A 22496-nucleotide genomic window follows, 5' to 3' on the forward strand; every position below is an offset into this window, starting at 1 on the left:
GTTAAGAACATGTGCACCTCCCACAAACACATAATATTAACACTGTCGTTTGCGGGACATTAGCAATAATATGTAAGGGGTGGAGTTAAGTGCAAGGAGTCATTCTGATAAGTTTGATATCCACAAGCATACAGTGTATAGCTTATCTAAGGGGTGGAGTTACGTGCAAGGGGTCATTCTGATAAGTTTGATATCCACAAGCATACAGTGTATAGCTTAAAGACAGCCTCTGGAGCAAAATAGTTTTTGATATGTTGTACAAATGATATTTCGAAACCACGAGTATATTTGACCAAAAACTTGGGAGCAATTAATGAGATACAGATTTTTAAATATTTAAAAGCTGGGGGTAAATGTGAATAAAGGGTAGTTATACCCCCTTTTCCCCAGTTTTAAATATTCAAAAATCTGTATCTCATTAACTGCTTTTGAGTTTTTAGTCAAATATGCTTTTAATGTCTTTAAAAAAATCAGTTGTACTGATTTAAAGCCTGGCTTTAAATGAAAATTCCAAACAAAATTATCTTTCATCTGACGTTATTTTAACTTTTGTTAAACTTTTATTAGAGCATATAGCTAAAGGTTATCTGTAGTTGAATTTTAATAACATGGCTTTGGCATTGTCTGGTATTATATCAAGTATAATTGTATTGATCAAATTTGATCTAAGTAAGGCCGAGACATCCCTGAACCATTAAATGTATATATACTATTTCCATTCTATAAAGTAAATGACAATAAAATAAATCTGTCGGCTGTAACAATCACACCAGACCAGTTTCCCCAATTCGAATCGCAGGTATCTAATACTGCATTTAACATTTGGATAACTATTGTATTGGATTTTTTTTTTTTTATTCAGAAGAGCTATACAGTATTGCTTATTATTTAAAGTATTTAAGTTTGCTTTCAATTTCCATCAAGTATCAAGAGTCAAGAAGCAAAATGATATGAGGTTTTTTACCAACTAGAGCTTGATTTTTTGCTTCTAACATTGTCAGAAAGTGGGGGGAGGGCTGCAGGCAAGCTTTTTTTTTTGGGGGGGGAGGGGGTGTTCCCCTGCGTACCCCTAGATATGCCAGTGTCAACAAGCATTACATAGTTAAAGTTGATGCACCCAACCAATAAACAAAATATTTTACAATATAGTTATTTCTTCAAACAACCAAGAAAACAACAACTGTGAGGCCAACTCTTTCTTTATGTACATAGGCTTGCCCTCATGTTTAATTTAATTTCCACTCCTTATATGGTCATCATTACAGAAACAATTTATAAACTACATATTATCATTTATAAGACCACATTGGTCAACAACTCTATTGACAAACTAGACATGAGTTTTATCAAAATGAAAATCAGTTAAACTAGTTAATTGAATTTAAATACATTTTATAGGACCCTTCCAGCTTATAAAGAAAGTTCAAAGACAGATGAAAAATATTTTGTCATAAAAGAATATAAAGAATACATTTTAATCTCAATTAAATTTCTTGGGTGATCATAGTACCATATCATTTATAGTTTAAAATATACACAGATAAATTTAGAAATTTAAAATGCAAGCTAGTCTACTCTAACCTCGAACTCAAATATTTACAAGTATTAAGTACTTTTGACCAAAATATATTCTTGTATATTGATACGATTTGTCCTGATTTATAAAGTGGAAGAGTCTCATTGTGAATGAAAATTATGTCTTGATGGTATGTGCCACTTTTCGGTGGAGGGGATGTCCTGGTACTGTAAGTGGATGCAAAACTCCTTGGTACAGGATTCCGTTGATTTCCATGCTAACTACCATTGAGTTGTCGGATCTTGATTCAAACAAAGGCATCCCACTACCTAGCTCACCTGTAATGAAAAGAATAATAATTTATTAATTTTTAAACCAAAAAGTAAAAAAGTGCTACAAGACTACTTTTAAAAAGTATAAACTAACAATCTTCAGTCTTCCAATTAAAAGCTAACCTTCTAATTGGAGACCAAAGTTTAAAACACTCCAAATTCCAGGTCCCACAGGTAGTTTCAAATTAAAAGATGAACTGCATAATATATTTGAAGTCAAGCTCCAAAGGAAAAAAAACTTTTTGACATGTTGTACAATTGATTCTTTCTAAGACACAAAAAAGCAAAGGTTTCACCTTTTCTGGGCATCACATATTAAAAAAATAATAATATTTGATGAAAAACTTGGGAGCAGTAATAAGATACAGGTTTTTGAATATTTAAAAACTGGGAAAAAGGGGCATACCTACACTTTTTTCCACCTATTTCCCCCCCAGTTTTTAAATATTCAAAAATCTGTATCTCATTAACCACTCCCAAATTTTTCGTCAAATATGCTTTTCGTGTATTAAAATCCTCCGGAGCCTGACTATAAGAGTACTGTAACTGTAATATATCTTGAAAGAAATTCATCAGGGTATCTCATAGTCAATAGTTATGTTTTAATTAATGTAGACGAATGAAATGTCTTAAGTGAGTACATTTAAATTTGGTTAAAGAAAAAGGAAATTAAAACATAACTATTGTAATATAATGTCATATAATATGTAAATTAAATGAACTTTGAACTTACTCCTACTAGTGGAAATTTTCAGGTGCGTTGTGGGATACATGAGATGTTGCTGTTGCATCAAGAACCTTTGGTAGGCTTCCTCTGGCATTAATGGACGTTTTGAAGGTAAGGGGCCACCATGGTCTACTATGGGAGAATGATGATGCTTTGATGGGCGTGGTGTTGGTGGTAGACTCTCTTCGTCACCTACAATAAGAGAATATTGTTACATAAGTAGTTATAATATTTTTATAACTTTCTTCACTATTATTGTTTTTATTATTATTAATCTTCTTTTTCTTTATTCTTTATTCAAAAATCTATCAAAATTTTAACAAGTCATGTTCAAATTGAATGTTATATTACAAAAGATAGATATCAAAATTACAACATGAAAATATGACAAAATTTACAATTAATTAGGTATATATAAAAAAAATTACAATTTGAATTAAAAAATAAAAAAGATGGATTTTAATATTTTTCAATATTTTTACAGTTTGCACATAAAGCATACATATCAAAACCATAACATTTTCATGCATTGTCCATAAGCCCAAGCCATGGATGATTTATCCTGAAACATTTATAGTTGAATATGATGAATAAAAAATTATATAAATGAAGCATAGTATACTGGCACTTGCATACCTGATGACGACAAGTTTGATGGAATGGATGCTGGGTGCATATGAGGTCTATAAAATCCTGAATATGTGATGGGAATACTGGAATGAATCGGTATCATAGTCGGTGATGGAGACTGTGGCTCGTGCAATGCGTACCCAGCATGCGTTTGATAATTACGACGTCCTTCACGTCGATTGTTATCAATAGCAGATTGAAGTTCCTCTGGAGTGCTAAGTCCTTTGGTCTCACATTCATATGGGTAGAGATATTTCATATACCTGGAAAGATAAATGAAAGTATATTTTTTTTTTTTATAATTTTTTTATTTATTCATTTATTTATTATTTCTTTATTCTGAAATGCACTTTCAATACAAATGTACTGATTTCCAAAGTGGTTTATTAAAAAACAAAAGTATATAAAATCAAATGATACAAGTAACATAACTAATTAAAAAAAAATGAATTACAACAAACATAGAGAAAAAGTACACAGTTCAATGGTTTTCAATTTAAAGGTAAACCAAAATTTAAAAATTTAAGTTTGGTATTTTAATTGAGTATTTAAGTTGGCATTTTGGCACCGAATACAGTGCAGGACACTGTATATACATTCATTTATTTTTCTATCAATGTAATTGAATATAAAATGGTAGGCTCATGTTAGGTACCAACAGTGGACAAAGAAAGGATAACGTACCCATAAATGATGAAATTTTCAAAAAGCATGGATTATTGAGGTCTCAACAGAATGATAACTTTACCACATGGGATTGTGAATTTGAAAAGAGACAGAGAGACAGAAATATTTTTTTTACATTGCAAAAGACATCATTGTACAAAGTAATTACTTCCTGTTGGCCCTGTGCCAATATTATAATGTTAAAATTCAAACAAATCTAATAAAAATCAACATCAAATTGTATCATGTGTGGAATAATATAATACAGAAGATTAATATAAGAAAAAAAAAACTGGTGCAAAAAAATTCTCTCATATTGAGCAGGTATATTTTTGTTATCTGAGTATTTAGAAAATGGCATTGTTTTATTTATTTTATTATTAATTAATTAATTATTTATTGTACTGTACTGCTTGGGGGTGGGGATAAATGTATGTAGTTAAGAAAGGGACCAAGCTTGATTAGAGCAATTCTATTTCTTGGCTCCCATTGTAAGTCATACCATGTTGTTTCATGTATGTTTTTGCAATAAAGAAGTCAATAATAAAATCAGTCAGGCCAAACATCCCATCACCCCATATAAAACACCTCAGAACAGCTAAAAATTTCTCCAAATTGTCCAGTTTTTAGGCACCATGAGCCCCAACAGGGCTGTGCACTACATACTGATAGTTTCTCTTGAAAATAGTCAGATCTGCCTATCGGACAGCTTAGCCACACCCACCCCCTAAATGTATAGACATATAATGAACGAATACAAAAAAATGAAGATACAACAAAGCAAGCACATAAACAAAAAAGAAAATTATATGTTAGATAGCTAGATAGACACAGTGGATAGTTAGATTTAGAATCATAAAAATTAGAATGTGTGTCATCAAGACACAACTTATATAAAGACTAGATAGCCAGAGAGATGATCAAACAGATGATTAATAGTTAATAAATAAATAGAAAGTAAATAAAGTGGAATACTGACTGTGTTCTAAGGGTGAATGCAGCACTTGTGATGGAGGATGGCAAGTTGAGGCCTTTTGTAATCTCTCTCCACATCTTCTTGTTGATGACTTCAACTAAACCTCCTTTGGAAGTTACAAGTTTGAACAGCTCATACAGGTCTAATACTTGTTTTGCCATTATTGGAATGCGATTCACAGGTGTTCCTATAAGTGAAAAAAAAAAAATATCAGAAATTAAGTTACCTTCATAGGAATATATGGCATTGACAGAAAAGTAAAAAAAACCCCCAAAACAATCTAACTTATTCAATTTGATACTGTATAGAATAATCACGCTCATAAGGACCAAGAGTTGGAGTAATCATTTTTTAAATATTATTTGACATCATACTAGATTTTAATTGATTTGGACTTCTTTATGTATTTTTCATTTCATTTTGTATTCAAGGCCTCTTCACACATTTCACACACCCCCATATCTATAACTCACAATTAAGGTCTGGTCTATTTTCTAACTTATGAACAATTCCCTTAAAAGCCTGCTTTTGTATACTATTCTCAATCCATTGTGATGAGCACTTTGTATTTGGTAAACTTTTTAAATGGATATCCTGCAACTGTATTTATCATGAAGTGTTTCATCTTTCTTGCATAATTATGTAACATTCTCTAGTCACTGCAATCAAGTAAAGAAGTACTTGAGGGTGGTAATGAACAGAGAGATCAAGAACAGGTGGAGAAGGGTATTGGTACCTGAAGGAGGAATACAGACACAAACTAAAATTGTATGGGTGTAAAAAATACCCCAAATATTTGAACAATTAGAATTGGCTATTCAGAAACATTGTTAAATGAGAAGCAGGACTTAATGGACCTTTTGAAGGGTCTCTAAGCTGATAAAATTTAGGGAAGGGGCTTTATCGCAGACTTTCTTCCAAGGCACATTCTTCACCCACTTTACTTCAATTTGAACTAAATCCATAACATATTATTCATTTTTAACATCAAAATTAAACCATAAAAAGAGTAAAAATTGTTCTGATCGATTACATTATTTTGTAAACATTCAACAATAGCTCTTCCCATGTGATGTCACTGATCACTAAATTATTTTGACATGATTGTGTCAAAATGACATACAATGAGTCACATGTTAGGCAGCAATAGGTTTTAGTGACCGGAGGATGGTGAAATTCCTCAGCAGACAAGTTCCTAACAATGGCATAGTGGATTAAACTGGTTCTAATTATGCAATAACAGAACCACGATACATTGAATCATGTATTATATATACTCCTTTTTATCAATTTGTCGATTCAAATAAGCATTTAAAGACAATCACAAAAAATATTATTATTAATAATAACAAGAATGACGACGGTGATAATGATTAACATGATGTTGACAATGACGATGATGATGATGATAAATAATATTAATATTAAAAATAACAATAACAATACTATACAGTACTTGGAAATACAACTATAAAAATACATTTAAATCATAAAATCAACATTAAACAATCATTCAACCATGGGAACTGTCGCAAAGAAATAATGTAAACTCATTGCCGAGACATAAAAACAAACTTCATATAATTAGTTTATAAAAATAATTAGATAATTGTGAGAAAGAGAATAAGAAAGTTTACATTGTCAACATATACAAACTATTAAACTTTATTTATACCATTAGGACCGGAAGACGGGAGGAAATAGAAGGTATGAGACTGTTTGTATAACATGCTATACAATCTAGTGGTTGTTTTCACTACAACGTACTGATTACCTGGGAATATTGATCTTGATTGTCATTATATAAATACGATAAAATAAGCAGCTGATATGGCAGAAAATGAACTTTATTATAATTAAAATCTCTTGTTATGTGACACGAGATTCTGAGATTGGGATTACACATCTATGGTGATTAAAGTACAAAGAGTACTTGGAGAGTAAGTTTAATAGGGGAAGTTATTGGGATGTTTACACTATCTCAAAAACTCCGTTCAAATGTCAATCAATTTTTGGAATTTAAAATGGTGCTAAAAATTGTATAGTCCAACTATTAAAATTAACATTATTACTTTGTGTCATTAATTTATTATTTTGAGTAAACAGGAATAACTTCTTGAATAATCATTAGTTAATAAATATAAATATTACATTTATGGCTCTCGTTACATTACACTAGAAATATAAAATACATAAGTATTATTTTTAGCATCATGGTTATTTTTAATTTTATTAATCAATTTTTTTTAATGTTTTGTTATTCAGTTATTGTGCATTTTTATAATGCCCTTTTATGACTTTATGTATACAATTTTGATATAAGCTTTACCATGGAAAAAAATATTACTGTTATTATTATATTTGAATATATTACTCTATCATCATTAGCATATCTGCAAATGAAATAAGGGAAAAATAGCATGATATTTAAGCTCCACCAGCAACGTAGGAACAGAAACTGAAAGACTGAATGGGAAGTAATCATTCCATTATGGAAATATAAGAACCTATGGAAAAAAAATTTAACAGTATGCCTGGCGGAAAAGTTTGTTTTCTTTATCTGCAGGTTCCCATAATGTTAATCGATATCAAGATAATTTACATGAAGTTGTGAAATGTTTGATTTCCTTCTGCGCCGACTGAGCTAATTGTTTACCTAAAAAAACTGTCCAGATATCAAAATATTTCTCTTCACACCTGCCCAGAATCAATTTCATGAATATTTAAAATGTTTTTCTTTTTTGTTAAACCAAAAACAAACTTACCGACGTTACAAAACCAGATTTATTTCAACAAGTTTTTCTTTTTGTTTTGAATCTTTTATTTCAAGTATTAATAACTAATGTAGTTTATCTTTTCATTTTTAATTAAAATTAAAAAATAATAAATGTTAACCAATCTCCAGCAGGAGAAATTTGGCACCAACTAAAGGAAGTTGGTAGTCAGACTTTAATTTACAAATGTAAATTAAAATGCATTGTACCATAAATATAAACCATGAAATTGTTCCTATCTAAACTTGGAAAGTGATAACAAGAAGCAACCTGTGCTGTGAAACTAGCCATCACTGCAACGTTTAAGGCGCAAAGGCCAGCCTGCTTGTAATTCACAGATGCTCAAGTGATACCAGCATCTAGACTTTCCTATCCTAACACCTAGCTACAAAAATAAATAAAAACTAACTATTAGATGCACCATACTTTATAGTAATAATAATAATAATTATAATTATAATAATAATAACGATTGATAGTCTCTCTTTAATTTGTTCTATTAAAACAGTCTCTAATCAGTTGACATCTGGAGATAAGGCCTTTATTAACTACTTGTTCAAGAATTGATTTTGTAACTTTCTTTTTTTTTTTTTAATTACAGTATCGTTTTATACTTTACCAATTCTGTATAAATTTATGGCAATATTTTAAGGGTGTTGTAATAAAAGATTGTTTGGAAATGATCAACAATGGAAGGAATGTATATTATAAGTGTTTAGGATGAGAACTTTCATTTCTTTAATTTAATTTTCTTTTGTGCAGCCAAGTATAAGGGGGTGAGCTAGTCATTCAAAAAAAAAATATGTGTTGGAACTTTAAAAAAACAAATATTTCCTGCTGTCAAATTAACATTTAGAAAATTTAATTATTGCACTGTCATATTTTTTCAAACTAAGGCGAGACTACTATTATTCCTTGTTTCACTTACTTATTTTTTTAAAGATCTTTTGAGGACGGTGGAATAAAAATAAAATTTTTCTAATTTAGCAAAGAGTTTTGCCAAAGAGTTTTGCCAAAACATCAGGACAGAGAAAAAAATAAAAATAAAATTTTATTGGCGAATATAAAATAGGATGGTTAAATACTTTAAATTTATATAACTAGGAAGAAATATACATCTTGTCTTTGGAGATTTCAAGGCAGCGGAAGGCGTAATAAAAATCAAGAAAAACTTATTTTTATTAAATGGACACGGGTGTGCTAATTGGCCAAAAATAAAATTTTATTTTTATTCAAAATCATCAATATTTGTAGTTGACGGGTTGCTAAACAAGGTATAAAAAAAGTCTCTAACTTCTTTTATTTCTTATTTCATCATCAAATATAATGTATATAAAAACATTATAAATATTTGATCATCAAATACCTAATACCTAATGAAAACCAATGAATTTTTTCAATAATTATAAATATTACTTATACAAATATAGCAGGATGATCAAATATATATTAAATATCTCAAATAATGATTTGACAAAGTCTCCTGATGAAGTTCACTGTGTGGACAAAAGCTAGAGAATAAATTCTATATCGTTAGTCTCAAAAGTGCTACTGTCATTTACTTTATGTTGTCAAGTAATGATGAAAGAATTTAGTAGATCATCTTGTAAATTGGTGTAATGATAATCATCTTCAGATTAATGTGAAAAAAACAAAAGAAATGATTTTCGACTTCAGGAAAAAGAAAGAACATGTACTTGCACCCCTTGAAATAAGTAACAGTGATATTGACACTTGTGCAGAATACAAATACCTTGGAGTTTGGTTTGATGATAGATTGAATTGGAATGTTAACACCAATAAACTGTTAAGGAAACTTAGGGTTTATAATGTAGGCAGAGATGTACTCTTTCTTTTTTTTTTTTTTTATCAAAGCATGGTTCAATCTGTGATTACATATTGTTTTGTGTGGTTAATGGGTTTGACCAGAAAGAACCAAGACCAACTCAACAAGATAAAAAAGTCGGCAGCAAAAATTATAGGTTTAGAAGTGACTAACATTGAGAGCATATATCAGAAAAACCTGTTAACTAAACTTGGTGCAATAAGAATAACGATACTCATCCGTTAAATAAATATATTGTAACAAGTAGATCAGGTAGATTAGTAACAACTCAGACTCATACAGTGCGATATGTAAATTCATTCTTGCAAAAGTTTAATTCGTCTTTCAACTTTCAACGATAATTGTTGCATACTTCAGTAGATTGCTCTAGTTAAGGATATTACAAATAGTAAGAGTACAGTACTTGTAAATAAATTGTAATTAAGAACTTGATGAATAATGTACGTTTTTATATTTTTATTACTAATATATTTATGATTGTACAGTATGAATGATTTCTGAGAAGAATGTTTTTTAGGTTTAAAGTTAAGAATGTGTTGTACTAATATCGTTACTGTTTTTCTTATTAAGTATGTGCTTATATTCTATGTTAATTACCCAGGAAGATGCATTTCATGTATTTTTGTGTATGACTGAATAAATTGAACCTTGAACCTTGGATGCTATTTGATGAATGTCTTTATTATTTCTCTGATATAATCAATAGCAAGTTAAATTACTAAATATTAAAAACATAAATCTGTTGACAACAATTAAAAACCGACAAGATTACAAATTGCAAGATATCTATTTGGTAGGTTAAGCCCTGGCATTCAAGTATAATACTACCCCCCTCAAACCTCCCATAATTTGCCAGAGCTCATATAAATGGAAGTTACAACCCACAAACAATGTGAAGACTAGCTAAGCCATTAGATACATAATGACCCACAATAGAACATTAATACTCTTACTTGGATATGAGAGAAAGTGAAAGCTTACTACACTGTTGAAAAGGCTCATGATTTTGGCACATGTAACTCTTACCCCATCTGTTGTTTGTGAACAAATAGTAATTAAAAAAGAGGATAACTACTTTACTTCTGTTTATTTAGGATTTCATACTCAGAATAAAAAAAATATGCACAATTGCATTATTTTGCCTAAGTTGCTTCTACATTTCTTTCTAATAAAGTCATTATGTTTTATTTAATTTCAAGGAATGGTTTGTGTTTTCTTATTGGTCTGTCTGTCATTTCAAGGCCACTGGCCCCTTTAAAAAAAGGCATTTTAAACAAACCTTTCACATTTGTAATTATGAGCACTTAAATAAAGATAACAAGCACATCAGAAGCATTACCCATTCATGTGATTTTATAAATTATAATTGTACCTTTGGTCTGCTATGGGAATACATAATACCCCCCCCCACTACAACATTACCTAACTCCTCACTTGCCCACACTCCCCACCCCCAGATTTCACATGCTGGTGCTGCATATTAAGCAAAAAAAAAAAAAAAAAACCCCAAAATGTGTTTACACCTAAAAAGTGGTTCTTTCCCAGCATTCATGTTGATAGAAAGAAATTGAGTCACTAGTTACTAAATACTGAGGACTACACTTGATAAATGATTGTTTGTGGTCTAAATTGACAAGCGTGGGATGATTTCATGACATGTTGACAATGCTCATGATTATAATTCATGACATTGACAATAATGCAAATGATTAAGTATATATTATATTAATAATATCATAATAAAGTGCCAACATATTCTTTTGTCATTATTCTTAATAGCCATCATCTCCTCGATAATTAACCTGATTCTATTGCAATTGGCGTACTTGGAGCATTCAAACCATCAAACATATTTAATTACATCTAGTAATCTCATTCACCACAAGCAATTAGACACAAGTTGTAAAGACTCAGTATAAAATTGATTTTTTTTTCTGGCTCTTCACAAAAATACTAAACCAATTTGTCTGTCCACTGGCTTTATGCTTTTAACTCAATAAAGCTCTAAGGCTATTTCTAAAGATAAGTAAACAAAAGCGATGACAACTAATTGTAATTAGTGTTAATTATATTGCAGGAGAGTAATCATAATTAAAAGATAAGACATTGACGAGAAGAGTGAAAGAAGGCTGTTTGATTATTAAGGACAAGAATAAAATTCTTTATTGATTTCAACTATTAAGTCAAATCTACAATACCTAGTTGATTGGCATAAAAAAAGTATGATGCTCATTAGTAATAAGAAATTAAGTAGGTGACAACAAAATTAAACTGTTCTCAATAAGCATACATCACACTAAAGTAACAACTTGGGTAGACCACCTAAAATTAAACTGTTATTGAATACACTAATGGTTACCTTGGAAAGCCTGGTTTCAATAAAATTGCTACACTATACAGTGTTTTCGCCGCAATCACTACACTGTATAGCTTATCTCAATGCAATTGGGAAGTCTCCCCGAATCGATTGAGAAATTAGCATCGGCAAAATCTGTTGTTAATAGCATGTAGCATATTTTACTGAAACCAGTTATCTAGGCCTGTATATGCCTAAGCCCAGCCCAGCCTACCATAGCTTAGCTTAGCCTAACCTAGCCATAAGCTGGCCTAAAAAGCAACAAGAGATGGTAACATATATTGGAATTTAAAACATCCTCTATTTACACTCTAAAAAAGTTAAAGTAACAAAAAAATTAGGTTCTTCTCCAAACTCCAAATTAAGAATGTGAGTGTAATGGACACTATAATAATAATAATAATAATAATAATAATAATAATAATAATAATAATAATAATAATAATAATAATAATAATAATAATAACAACTTGATATTTTTTTTTTTCTGCTAAGTAAATTTCCAGTTGGTTTAGCTTGGGGGAACAGGGCACAACATATTTCAGGTAACAAAACCAAATATTATATTTTTAGAAATAAAACCATATACTTTGTTTTGTTTGTTTTAACATGATCTTCTATCATTTATTGTGTAATTACTATTATCTTGTCTGTGAGATGTAAAAATACAGTATATATATTTCTGGTTTTATAATTGGACAATATAATTATTTCTGTATATTTAATTGAGATATACATTCTAAAAATTAAATCTACTATAATATTTTTTAAAAATTGTATTTATCCCAAAATATAATTGGCATGTGATAGTGTCATTTACATCAATAATGATGTCATATTTATACATGTCACTGAGCCATCATCAATAATCTTCTTTAGATTCACATCCTTATGCTAAACCTTCTTTAAGTTTCACCTACTTTGTCCTACAGCCAAATCAACAGTGGTTTTAGTATAAGGTGCATTTCATTCCATCCCAGATCTTAGTCTATTGTTTTCCCCTTCATCAGAAGACCCTCAGCCTATTGTTCTCCAAGAAATGCAATTTGCATCAATCAAGTACACCTAATACTGGAACAAATGCAACAATTATCACCCATAAGGGCCTAATACAATCAGCAGGTAAACAGGAAAACTTGATAGTGATAGGCCTATGAAAGGAGCAAATCCCTGCCTAAAGATTCTACCAAGCTGCTCTTAAAATTGTGTTTTAATGTCTATTGATAGGGTAATGCCTTTTACATTCTCTGGCCAATTCAACAAGTATTCAGTACTTATTTGGATGTGTTTACTGGAATTTCAATGGAACATTCACGATTTTTAAGCAAGATCAGCTGGTGTAGGTCATGCACTTGTGAATTTTATTCTTTAATATGCAAACAGAAAGCAAGCTTATTCACAAGTGTTTGGTAGTAAATTCTGGACAAAAGTGTCTAATCCAGAATACATCTCCTTTACTATTTAATTTTTAAATGAGACTAAAAAGAAATCACTCAAAAACAAATCCTCTTCAGTGTTTAGTGAGTTTCCATCAAATGGTTTTAAAATCCCAATTAAACACCTTTCAGATTCTACTACACGATGGTTTAAATTGTTAATCCTGAAAACTAACTAATTATTAAAACAAAAACTTCACCTAACTCTTCATATAATCGGTCTTTGCCTATTCTAAAATTTTACAAAAATACTTTGATTTGTAAAGAGCATAATAACGTGCAAACAGGTATTGAAATCACTAGACAGTGTTCTCTTAATAAATCATATTTTCTATTCATAAAAGATAACAAAAAATAATTGTGACTTAGCTACTGTATGTTCATGTGCCAGAGCCTAAGAAAAGAATAATTCAGATATATCGCTGACATGATAGTATCAGAATACTATATGATGCGAGACCAAAAATGATACCAGATAAGGGGTTATATTTTCATTTCAATTATCATGTACACTATTTTTTATATGATGAATAAAAGAAACTAAATTGCATTGAATTGAATTCCATTTTAGATTGTACACTTGGTATTAAAACATGAAGATTTAGTAACACACAGTAAAATTTAGGATGTGCCAAGCTCATTATACAGTTTTAGTTAATATTTTAGCTATGTCAAATATGAATATATGTTAATATTTAGAATCACTCATTGATAATGTGCATTCGGAGTTCACAAAGTTTTATCTTAATTCTTTAATAGGTTGACTACCATAGGATCATCACTATCATTATCATCCACATTTTCCTTCTCACCATCAAGAATTATCACCTGATCCTCAATATCTTTATCATCATTGTTTATAATCATCATCAATGCCATTATCATCATCACTATCATCATTTTCATCACCCTCATTATCATCATATCAACAAAAATATTACCATCATCATCATATCTACCGTACATAATCATCATTTTGAGTCATCATCACAATGACTACTCTTATTTATATTGATTATATTATTTACTATTATTTTCAGAATCATCAAATATTTTTATCAATAAACAAAATCACCTACTGTACAGCTATATTTTTACTGTAGTTTTATCAACATATCAAAAGATCAAATCAAATACTCTGCTGTACAATCAGTTGTACTGATCGATAATAATCAAGAGATCTCTGTATTACAGGTTGTCTTCTTTAACATCAAAATGTATAAGCAAATAATACTCCTCTAACAATCAGGGGCCTTGATTACAAACACACAACAGAAGTCAGAATTACAGAACCATTCAACATAGATTAATTGATGTAAGATAAGTTGGACCAACAACTAAACCATAGTCATTATGCACCATGGATTGTACAGGAGCTAGTACCGTAATTAAACTTGTGCGAAAGCCCATTGATTTGTGACATTGCATGCATTCATTAATTTGGTTATATTAAATGTAATGGCATTATTCCATCGCAATGGTGTAGATTGGTAAATCAATTTGTCACTGGTGATGACTTTGAAACAGTAGAAATTAATGAACAAATGGAATTCAATTACAGATGAACTGCTTGATTATTAATGAGCTACAAGGAATTAACAAACATAGAGGATATCACAATCTACGATAAGCTAGCGTTTACGATTTTTAAAAAATCTTACACTTTAAAAAGTCAAAAAAGATTCTGAATACCAAGTGATAGCTCACAATCTTTATCAGAGTAAAGATAATATCATGCACAGTAAGCACATCATATTGCCATTACCATAGATCTACTGTATTACCAATCATTCTTGCATTTAAAAGCTGCACTATTTCTACCACCTTGAAAGAAACTATATCTTTTAATTTCTTTTACTTTATTTTTTTTTTATAATTTTGCTCTCCTAATTATCTCAAAATCTTACTTCATCTAAAAAATTAGAATTATCTCATCTCACATTTGACATTTGATAATTAAACTCTTAGTCATAATTCTTACCTCTTTTCTGCATGTATATGAACAACTTATCTAGGAAAACTTTTCGGTCTGGGTCATCTGTTAACTCATACAACTGAAAAACACAATATGAAATTGCTTTCTAAATGATACTGTATATATCTAATAATTACAATAGAGTAAAAAATACTACTATTACTACTACTGTACATAGCAGGTAGACTGTAGTAGGTCAATTAGGATATAGTAGGATACAGCTGTTGGTATAAATACAGTAGATAACTGTCATGAATGAATAGATGGATGGATGGATGGATGAATGAATGAATGGATGGATGGATAGATGGAAGGTTGGATAAATGGATGGATGGATGGAGGGATAGAAAGATGGATGGATAGATGGATGGATGGATGGATGGATAGAAAGATGGATGGATAGATGGATGGATGGATCGATCGATCGATCGATGGAAGGATGATTGGATGGATCGATGGATAGGTGGATGGATGCATGCATGGATGAATGGTTGGATGATGGATGGAGGGAGGGAGGGATGGATGGATTGAAGGATGGATAGATTAATGGATTAATTGATGGATGATGGATAGATGGATGGATGAATAGATGAATGGATCGATAGATGTATACAGTACTGTTTTGATACTTTAGGGTACGTAGGTAAGGTACAGTATCATTATTATTAGGCCTAATATCATAATTTGCTAATTCTAGAATTATTAGGTAAACTATTAGTAATTCAAGAAACAAAATCACATTTTATGACTTTACAGCAAAGTGACACTTACAGAATTTATCAATTGACCACATTTTGAAGTTTAACCATTTCACCTAATACTGGAGTGTTTGATTTTTTTTTTTTTTTTTTTTTGCTAAAATGTAACCAAAGGAAGTTTCGGGTTTAATGTCCTGTTTCCTCTTTGAGGCAAAATGATGCCACGCAGATATCGAACAAAAAACTGAAGGCCTCCCCAAGTCCCCAGAGGAAAATTGCAAAACTTTAATTGTCTTATTAACTTGATGTGTTTGCAATGTTTTTAAAAACATTACAGGCAAGCAATTTTTCCCCACGTCAACAGATACAGTTTAGTACCCTTTTAACTTTACATTGCCAGCTAAACTGTGGAAAAAAGCCTAAGTTGTCTATACACAAGGCATTTGATAATATATTAGCAGTTTTCATCAAACCCAAAACCTAGGTGTACAAATATTGTAATATTTCAAACCTTAAACCTCTCCACTAAGTTCTACTTGAATATGGTTAAGAGATTAGACTGCACTGCCTTAAAAACTCTGGTGACGACATTCAGGGCCAAATGACAAGGCCTGATCATCGCCATCACAAAGTAGGGAATATTTTATATTAAAATATTAAGCATCGGATATCAGCACTATATAAATCATATTTTTGTCATTATAAATGTATTATTATTGTTATTATTATTACTACTATTATTAATAATAATATTATTATTATTAAAAATTATTATTAATATTTTTAATATTATTTTTTATTAAAATCATGTAATGCACTGTATAGTTTTCAATAAATATGGTATTACTCCATATTTAGTTCTTGCTTTTATATTTCAGGTAAATTTATTTTTGTTAAACCTTTCAATAAAAATCAGACTTTGTATTGTTGTAAAATGTTTGCGTTTAATTTTGTTAAACTTATTTTTAAACGAAGTCTGATGTAACAAACTAATTTGCCCTAGGGTGTTAAATTCTTTTAGATGTAATCTTGCATGACTCAATAGTCAGTGATCAGAGATTAATTCTGAATAAGTCCAAACAAGGGTAAGATCTTGAATTCACGTGCCCTTAGGGCATGCGCTGTTTTTTTGTACTATAATTCTGATACAATGAACTGACGGAATCTATAGGATATTGATCATAGTTATCTAGTCTGTAAATAATATTAAATGTTGTAGACTGGTACCACATTTCTATTTACAATAGCAATGAACAATTCATCCACTAAACAAACACAATGGAGGTGAATAATTAATGACTAGTGATTAATTCATAAGTCAGAAAACCTTCTAATCATGTTTAGTAAAATAAATATTTTGTACCAGAGTTGAGAATGGGAATTTATAGGAGAAATTTTCTAAAAATTATTCTATCTAAAAATTATTTTTTTTTACAAAATGTAAATGCTAAATCTTAAATTTATAGTAGGCCTATCCTAATGTAATAATGTAATACTTTATAAATTATTTATACTTTACTCAATACATGCTTCCAACACTAATGTTTTATCCTGGCCTTGCCAATTCCCTTTTTCACTAATTTTTTTTATATTCATCCTTCAAAAATGTTAACATCTATGTCGCCTCAGACCTGGTTGCCTAATTGCGTAAACCTGTACCAATCAATTGTAAAAATCTGCCAGACATAATATTAATAATATAAACCAAGCTTAAAAATCTAAATAATTTCCTTTACAAACAAATTAATATGATATAGATGTAGATTTCTTTAAATTAATAGGATGTTTTGCTGTTTCAGAGTGATATTGATACTGATAGATTTGGCTACTACTTGTAGGAAAGAGGAGGGGCAGAGATATTCAAAAAGAATAGATGTTCTTATAGCTTTTTCAAACAGTAGTCAGTTTCTTTTAAGTACTTTAATTGAGAGTTTGGTAAAACTTTAATCTAAAAGCAATTGTGGACCTCCATGTATCCTAAAACCCCTTTATGAAAGGCTTCTCTTTCCCCATGTTTGCAAAATGTTACTACCATTCTGTTAAAGCTGTACTAAGGATTTTTCATATTGATAGGATTCTGATAGGTTTACTTCAATAAACCTAAGCACCTTTCACCACCCCTTTTGTGTGTATTATTACAGGTTTTGACACCCTTTAGATGTGGTAGACAAGAGGCCTTTAATGTAATGTTGAACACAAACAAAGACAGTAATTGGAAAGGTGATTTGCAAACCCTTGGTTGAATTGACGAAGAATAAGGACAGAAGTGTTTGATGTATCTAACTATTCATGTCCTTACGTGCTTATTATGTATTTTTGAAGTGGATGAGAAAGTTTCTAGAAAATTGGAGGTTTTTTGTCAATGAGTATCAGTTATGTCATGTTTATATACACATGGTGCTGTATGGTTTTATCTTGACTAAATTAATTAAATGAAGATGTTAAACACATTCTTTATGAAAATAGTGGAAGCAAGCCCCTGTTCTTTCCAAAGAGTGACAAGTTTTTTAACAATAACATTCACATAGGCCATGTTGTACACAGGATCAACGGCTTCCAAAAGAAGCTACAGCAGGCTATAACTTGTACTTTGCGAGTAACGTAGCTTAACAAAATAAAACCACCGACATAAACAGGGCTAGAAATAGAGCATGACTGCGCGACTGGCAGTTGGAGGTATAATTTTTGGGGAAAAAATTCTAAAAAATAAACTGTTGGGTTACTGGCCCTATAGTGTACAAATAACATTTGGTGCTGGAGGTATTTTATAAAAAAAATGTTTATGGTCGGAGGCACAAATCTCTAAGGTTCAGCGCACACACGGTCGTCACTACACACTTTATCCAACTGGAGTTGTTTGGGTGTTGGAGTTCAGTATTTCTTTACAGTATTTTCTATACCACTGTCAAATCCCCAACAGTGATGGCGCCAGAAATTTGCCCACAAGAGACGGAGGGGTCTGAACCAAGGCAACGATGAAGCCACGGTCAACAGTGCGGAATTAAAAAAATCGCTGTTAGGGTTCATGGGAGGAATTTTTAAGGCTTAATTTGGTCCTAAATGTGCTTTTAGACCGCAATATTTGGGATTGGCAATCAAAATAGCATTATTGGAGAGACAAATTATTAGTTTTTTTAAATTTTTGGTCCGACGACCTAGTCGTTCGTCGGAAGACAGGGAGGTCCAGGCCTGTCCCCCCATGGGACATTTGCCCACCCTGCACCCCCTCCCCCACTGGTGCTACCACTGATCCCCAACACAAAATTCATTTTTCACTTATTTGAAATATTAAAGCATAATAAAATAAATTAATTAGAAGTGAAATATCCTCTGACATACAGCTAAAAAAGCATAATAAATATTAAGTGATATTTAACAGAGAAGACTATATGTTGCTAATATTTCTTTGATTTCATTTATTCAGGAAATATTACATCTTCCTACAGTTAACTTTAAATGTCTATTTTTAATCACGGTAAATAATAATATTTTTACAGACCTGTTTGAATTGCTCTTCAAAACTCCATTCAGATGTCAATGTTTTTTCATCAATTTCTTCTCCATTTTCCTCTGGTCCCACATCCCTTATGGAGAGATCTGTAGGCTCATCTTCTGATGGTGTTTCATAAGATGTGCGTATATCTGACGGCAATTTTCTTTTTAATCCTGGTGTTTCAATCTGTGATTGGTCTCGTATTTGTGGGCTTTCACTATCTTGCCTATATGGGCTTTGACTACCTTGTCTATATGGACTTTGATTGCTGTGGCTGTTTGGGCTTGGAGTATGCGGAATGTATTGGATCTGATTATTGCCCATATCTGGACTCTTATTTTTATGTGAATGAGGGCTTTGAAGCAAGTACGGACTCTGACTACCTTGCATTTGCGGGCTGTCTTCCTCCAATAGAGGAGATCCCTCACCAAGTGAAGAAGGAGGGGTCATTTGTTCATTCCTATGTTGAAATAACTTTTTTGGATGTTCCTTTTTGAATAAACTTAAATCTTTTGGTTGATCTGTGTCCATTTCTGAGTCAGAATCTATGTTAGTTGTTGGGTCATTTTGTTCCGGTCCTTTGTAAGATAGTGCAATGCATGACTCTCTGGTTTTCTTGTAATGTTTAGGGATGTAGCCTCCATTTGCATAGCTTGCAACAGGTATCAAAACAGGCTACAAAAAAAGTAAATAAATTAAGTAGTTTGCACATAATTAGTTATTAATTAGAGGCAAATATAAATATGAACAAAAATTCCAAAATATTTGGGCTGTGCAGTTTCAAATCCCTCAATATATTTAGAAATAGAAAATTCCCTCATTATATTGTCAAGAGACAAATATACTCTTCGTTGTATGTTGTCTACGACAGTCAATTTACATCAAAAACAAGTTTCACATGCACAATAATAAAGAGCTTTGCTATAAAAATAGACTCCAAATATTATGAAAAAACTCAAAGTTTAATTGCTCAATCAAAAACACATAAAATTACCAACTTTTAAAAAGTCATAGATAATAATGTTTCAAAGACTTAAGAGAAATGTTACTGAAAAAAACCTGGGATAAATTTGCTTGCAGAAATTAAACGCAAGAATTTTTTTTCTTGTTCTAATTTCAATTGAAAGAAATATATACAAATTAAGCAAAATGTTTAATTATATGCATGTTATATCAGCAAAAATGTATTTTTTAGGCCTGGATGATGATATAAAGTTCAGGCATAGCCTAGGCCTATGCCTTACCATACTCTAGACCTGGATCGAACTTACCGTTGGAGGCATGGTCCTGGGGCCACCATTCACCATGGGTTCCATCGTATTCGTAGCAGGCAGTCGAAGATGAACAGACAATTCAAAGTTAATTATAATTAGGTCAATGTATAAAATTCAGGAAGAAGAATTGAAAGTAACGATGTTACCCTCTGGTTAACGGGAGAAAGAACAGTAGCGGTTTGCTTCGAGAAAATATCAACAGAGACCTATCCTAGTCGGGAGGTCCCGTCGCACGAACAGTCTGACGTGAGAAAATCAAAGGCTAGCCTTTGACGAAAAAAGCTCGAAGTCGGTGATCATGTGCAAGTGAGGTGACACTTCATATCTTGCAGACACCGGCGGTAAGTAGGCCTATTAGTATTACCAAAAAATCACAGGGCTATACAGATTTCGACAATAATGTTAACTTGCGGAAACTGTGCTCAACACTGGTTTATAAATGATTGAGCTGATATATATTACAGTATGCCTACCTTTCCTATTGATTACGTGCACATGATTTGATACGCACTACTGCACACAAAATAACACTTCTTCCCCTATTATGAAACTTTAAAAAATTGGAACTTTGGTGCGGAGATAGAGGGCGGCAGACATCGTCACATTAAATTAAAAAACTTCAAATTTGACTATCATATAGTACTGTAGTTGACAAAAATTATAATGAATTTTTTTTTCGAAAATACATCCTAAAAAACCTATACCCACTTGGTTCATTGATTTACGTGGTTTCAGTGGTGGTTCCAGAGCAATTTCCTGACCGGGGGCGGGGGTGACGACAAGTCACATGAAGTGGGCGGAAAAAGTACAACTTCTGCAAGGGGAAGCCTATCATCAGCCTCCTCGGTGGTCAGGGTCCAAGCAGGGACGTAGCCAGGACTTTGATTTTGAAAGGTGGGGGGGGGGAGAGGGGGAAGGAGACGTATTGCGACATACGTAGGACCCCGGCGGGGGCGAATCCCCCTGTGAAGTAGCGCACTCCGAACTCCGAATATATATATATATATATATATATATATCTGTTTTCGTTTCGTGTGTGAATATTGCTTTACTTTGTATTTTTTGTCAGTTGTCCTCACACTGAGGAAGAACACAGAAGTGTTTGAAATATTTGTGAATTAATAAATTATATTGCTTCTAATATGTCTACAACTCATAGCTGTTTTATATTGCTGTCTTTCTATATTTTATATATATATAATCGGTACCGTATCTTTATTCCTTCATAAAAAAAATACATTGGCAGCAAAAAAGCTGAATTGACGTATTTTGTACAAAAGGAAAACAAGAACGAGAGAAAAAAATAAAAAACATCACATTAAGACAATACAGAAGCAAACCCAATCCATCAGTTTACTACGTTAACATTGAACAATTTGATTAATTTTTCAATTAATTTTATTAGATAAGTGATGGGACTATTTTTAAAGACAATACAAATGCTAACCCAAACCATCAGTTCAAAATTTCATAAAGTTAATAAAAATTGCAAAATTAAATTTATTCTTCAATTAATTTCATAAGATAAGGGATGGGGCTATTTTTAAAACGTTCAGTTCTCAGGAAAGGCATTTCATAATTTCTATGTTTACGAAGTTTCATTGATGAGATATTTTTAGATTTTGGGAACCAGTGACTAAATTTTTTATTGTTGCTAATGTTTTTAGCAAACTTTTTCATAATAAAATCCTACTTTGTGCGAGTGATTCCAGCCAAGGCTTTTCGAGAGCATCCTGATAGTCAACATAATTGTTTACGAGAATGGACCGACATGCACGTTTTTGCACCCTTTCCAAA

At 31.4% G+C, this 22496-nt stretch overlaps 1 protein-coding gene across 1 annotated transcript; it reads right to left on the reverse strand.

Annotated features, from left to right (window-relative positions):
- Nucleotides 1-1193: 1193 nt before the first annotated feature.
- On the reverse strand, nt 1194-21203 carry LOC117115568 (protein dead ringer homolog). Its single transcript, XM_033259422.1, has 7 exons — nt 20697-21203; nt 19432-20100; nt 15241-15313; nt 4851-5034; nt 3212-3468; nt 2582-2767; nt 1194-1854 (listed from the first exon to the last, which is right to left on the reverse strand). Exons 1-7 carry the CDS (start codon nt 20739-20741, stop codon nt 1694-1696), a joined length of 1575 nt encoding a protein of 524 aa, XP_033115313.1. The 5' UTR covers nt 20742-21203; the 3' UTR covers nt 1194-1693.
- Between the last annotated feature and the right edge of the window lie 1293 nt (nt 21204-22496).

Source organism: Anneissia japonica, unplaced genomic scaffold (assembly GCF_011630105.1).
Source record: "Anneissia japonica isolate Jap-2015-1 unplaced genomic scaffold, ASM1163010v1 scaffold284824_len513422_cov204, whole genome shotgun sequence".
In the NCBI taxonomy this organism is placed as follows: Eukaryota; Metazoa; Echinodermata; class Crinoidea; order Comatulida; family Comatulidae; genus Anneissia; species Anneissia japonica.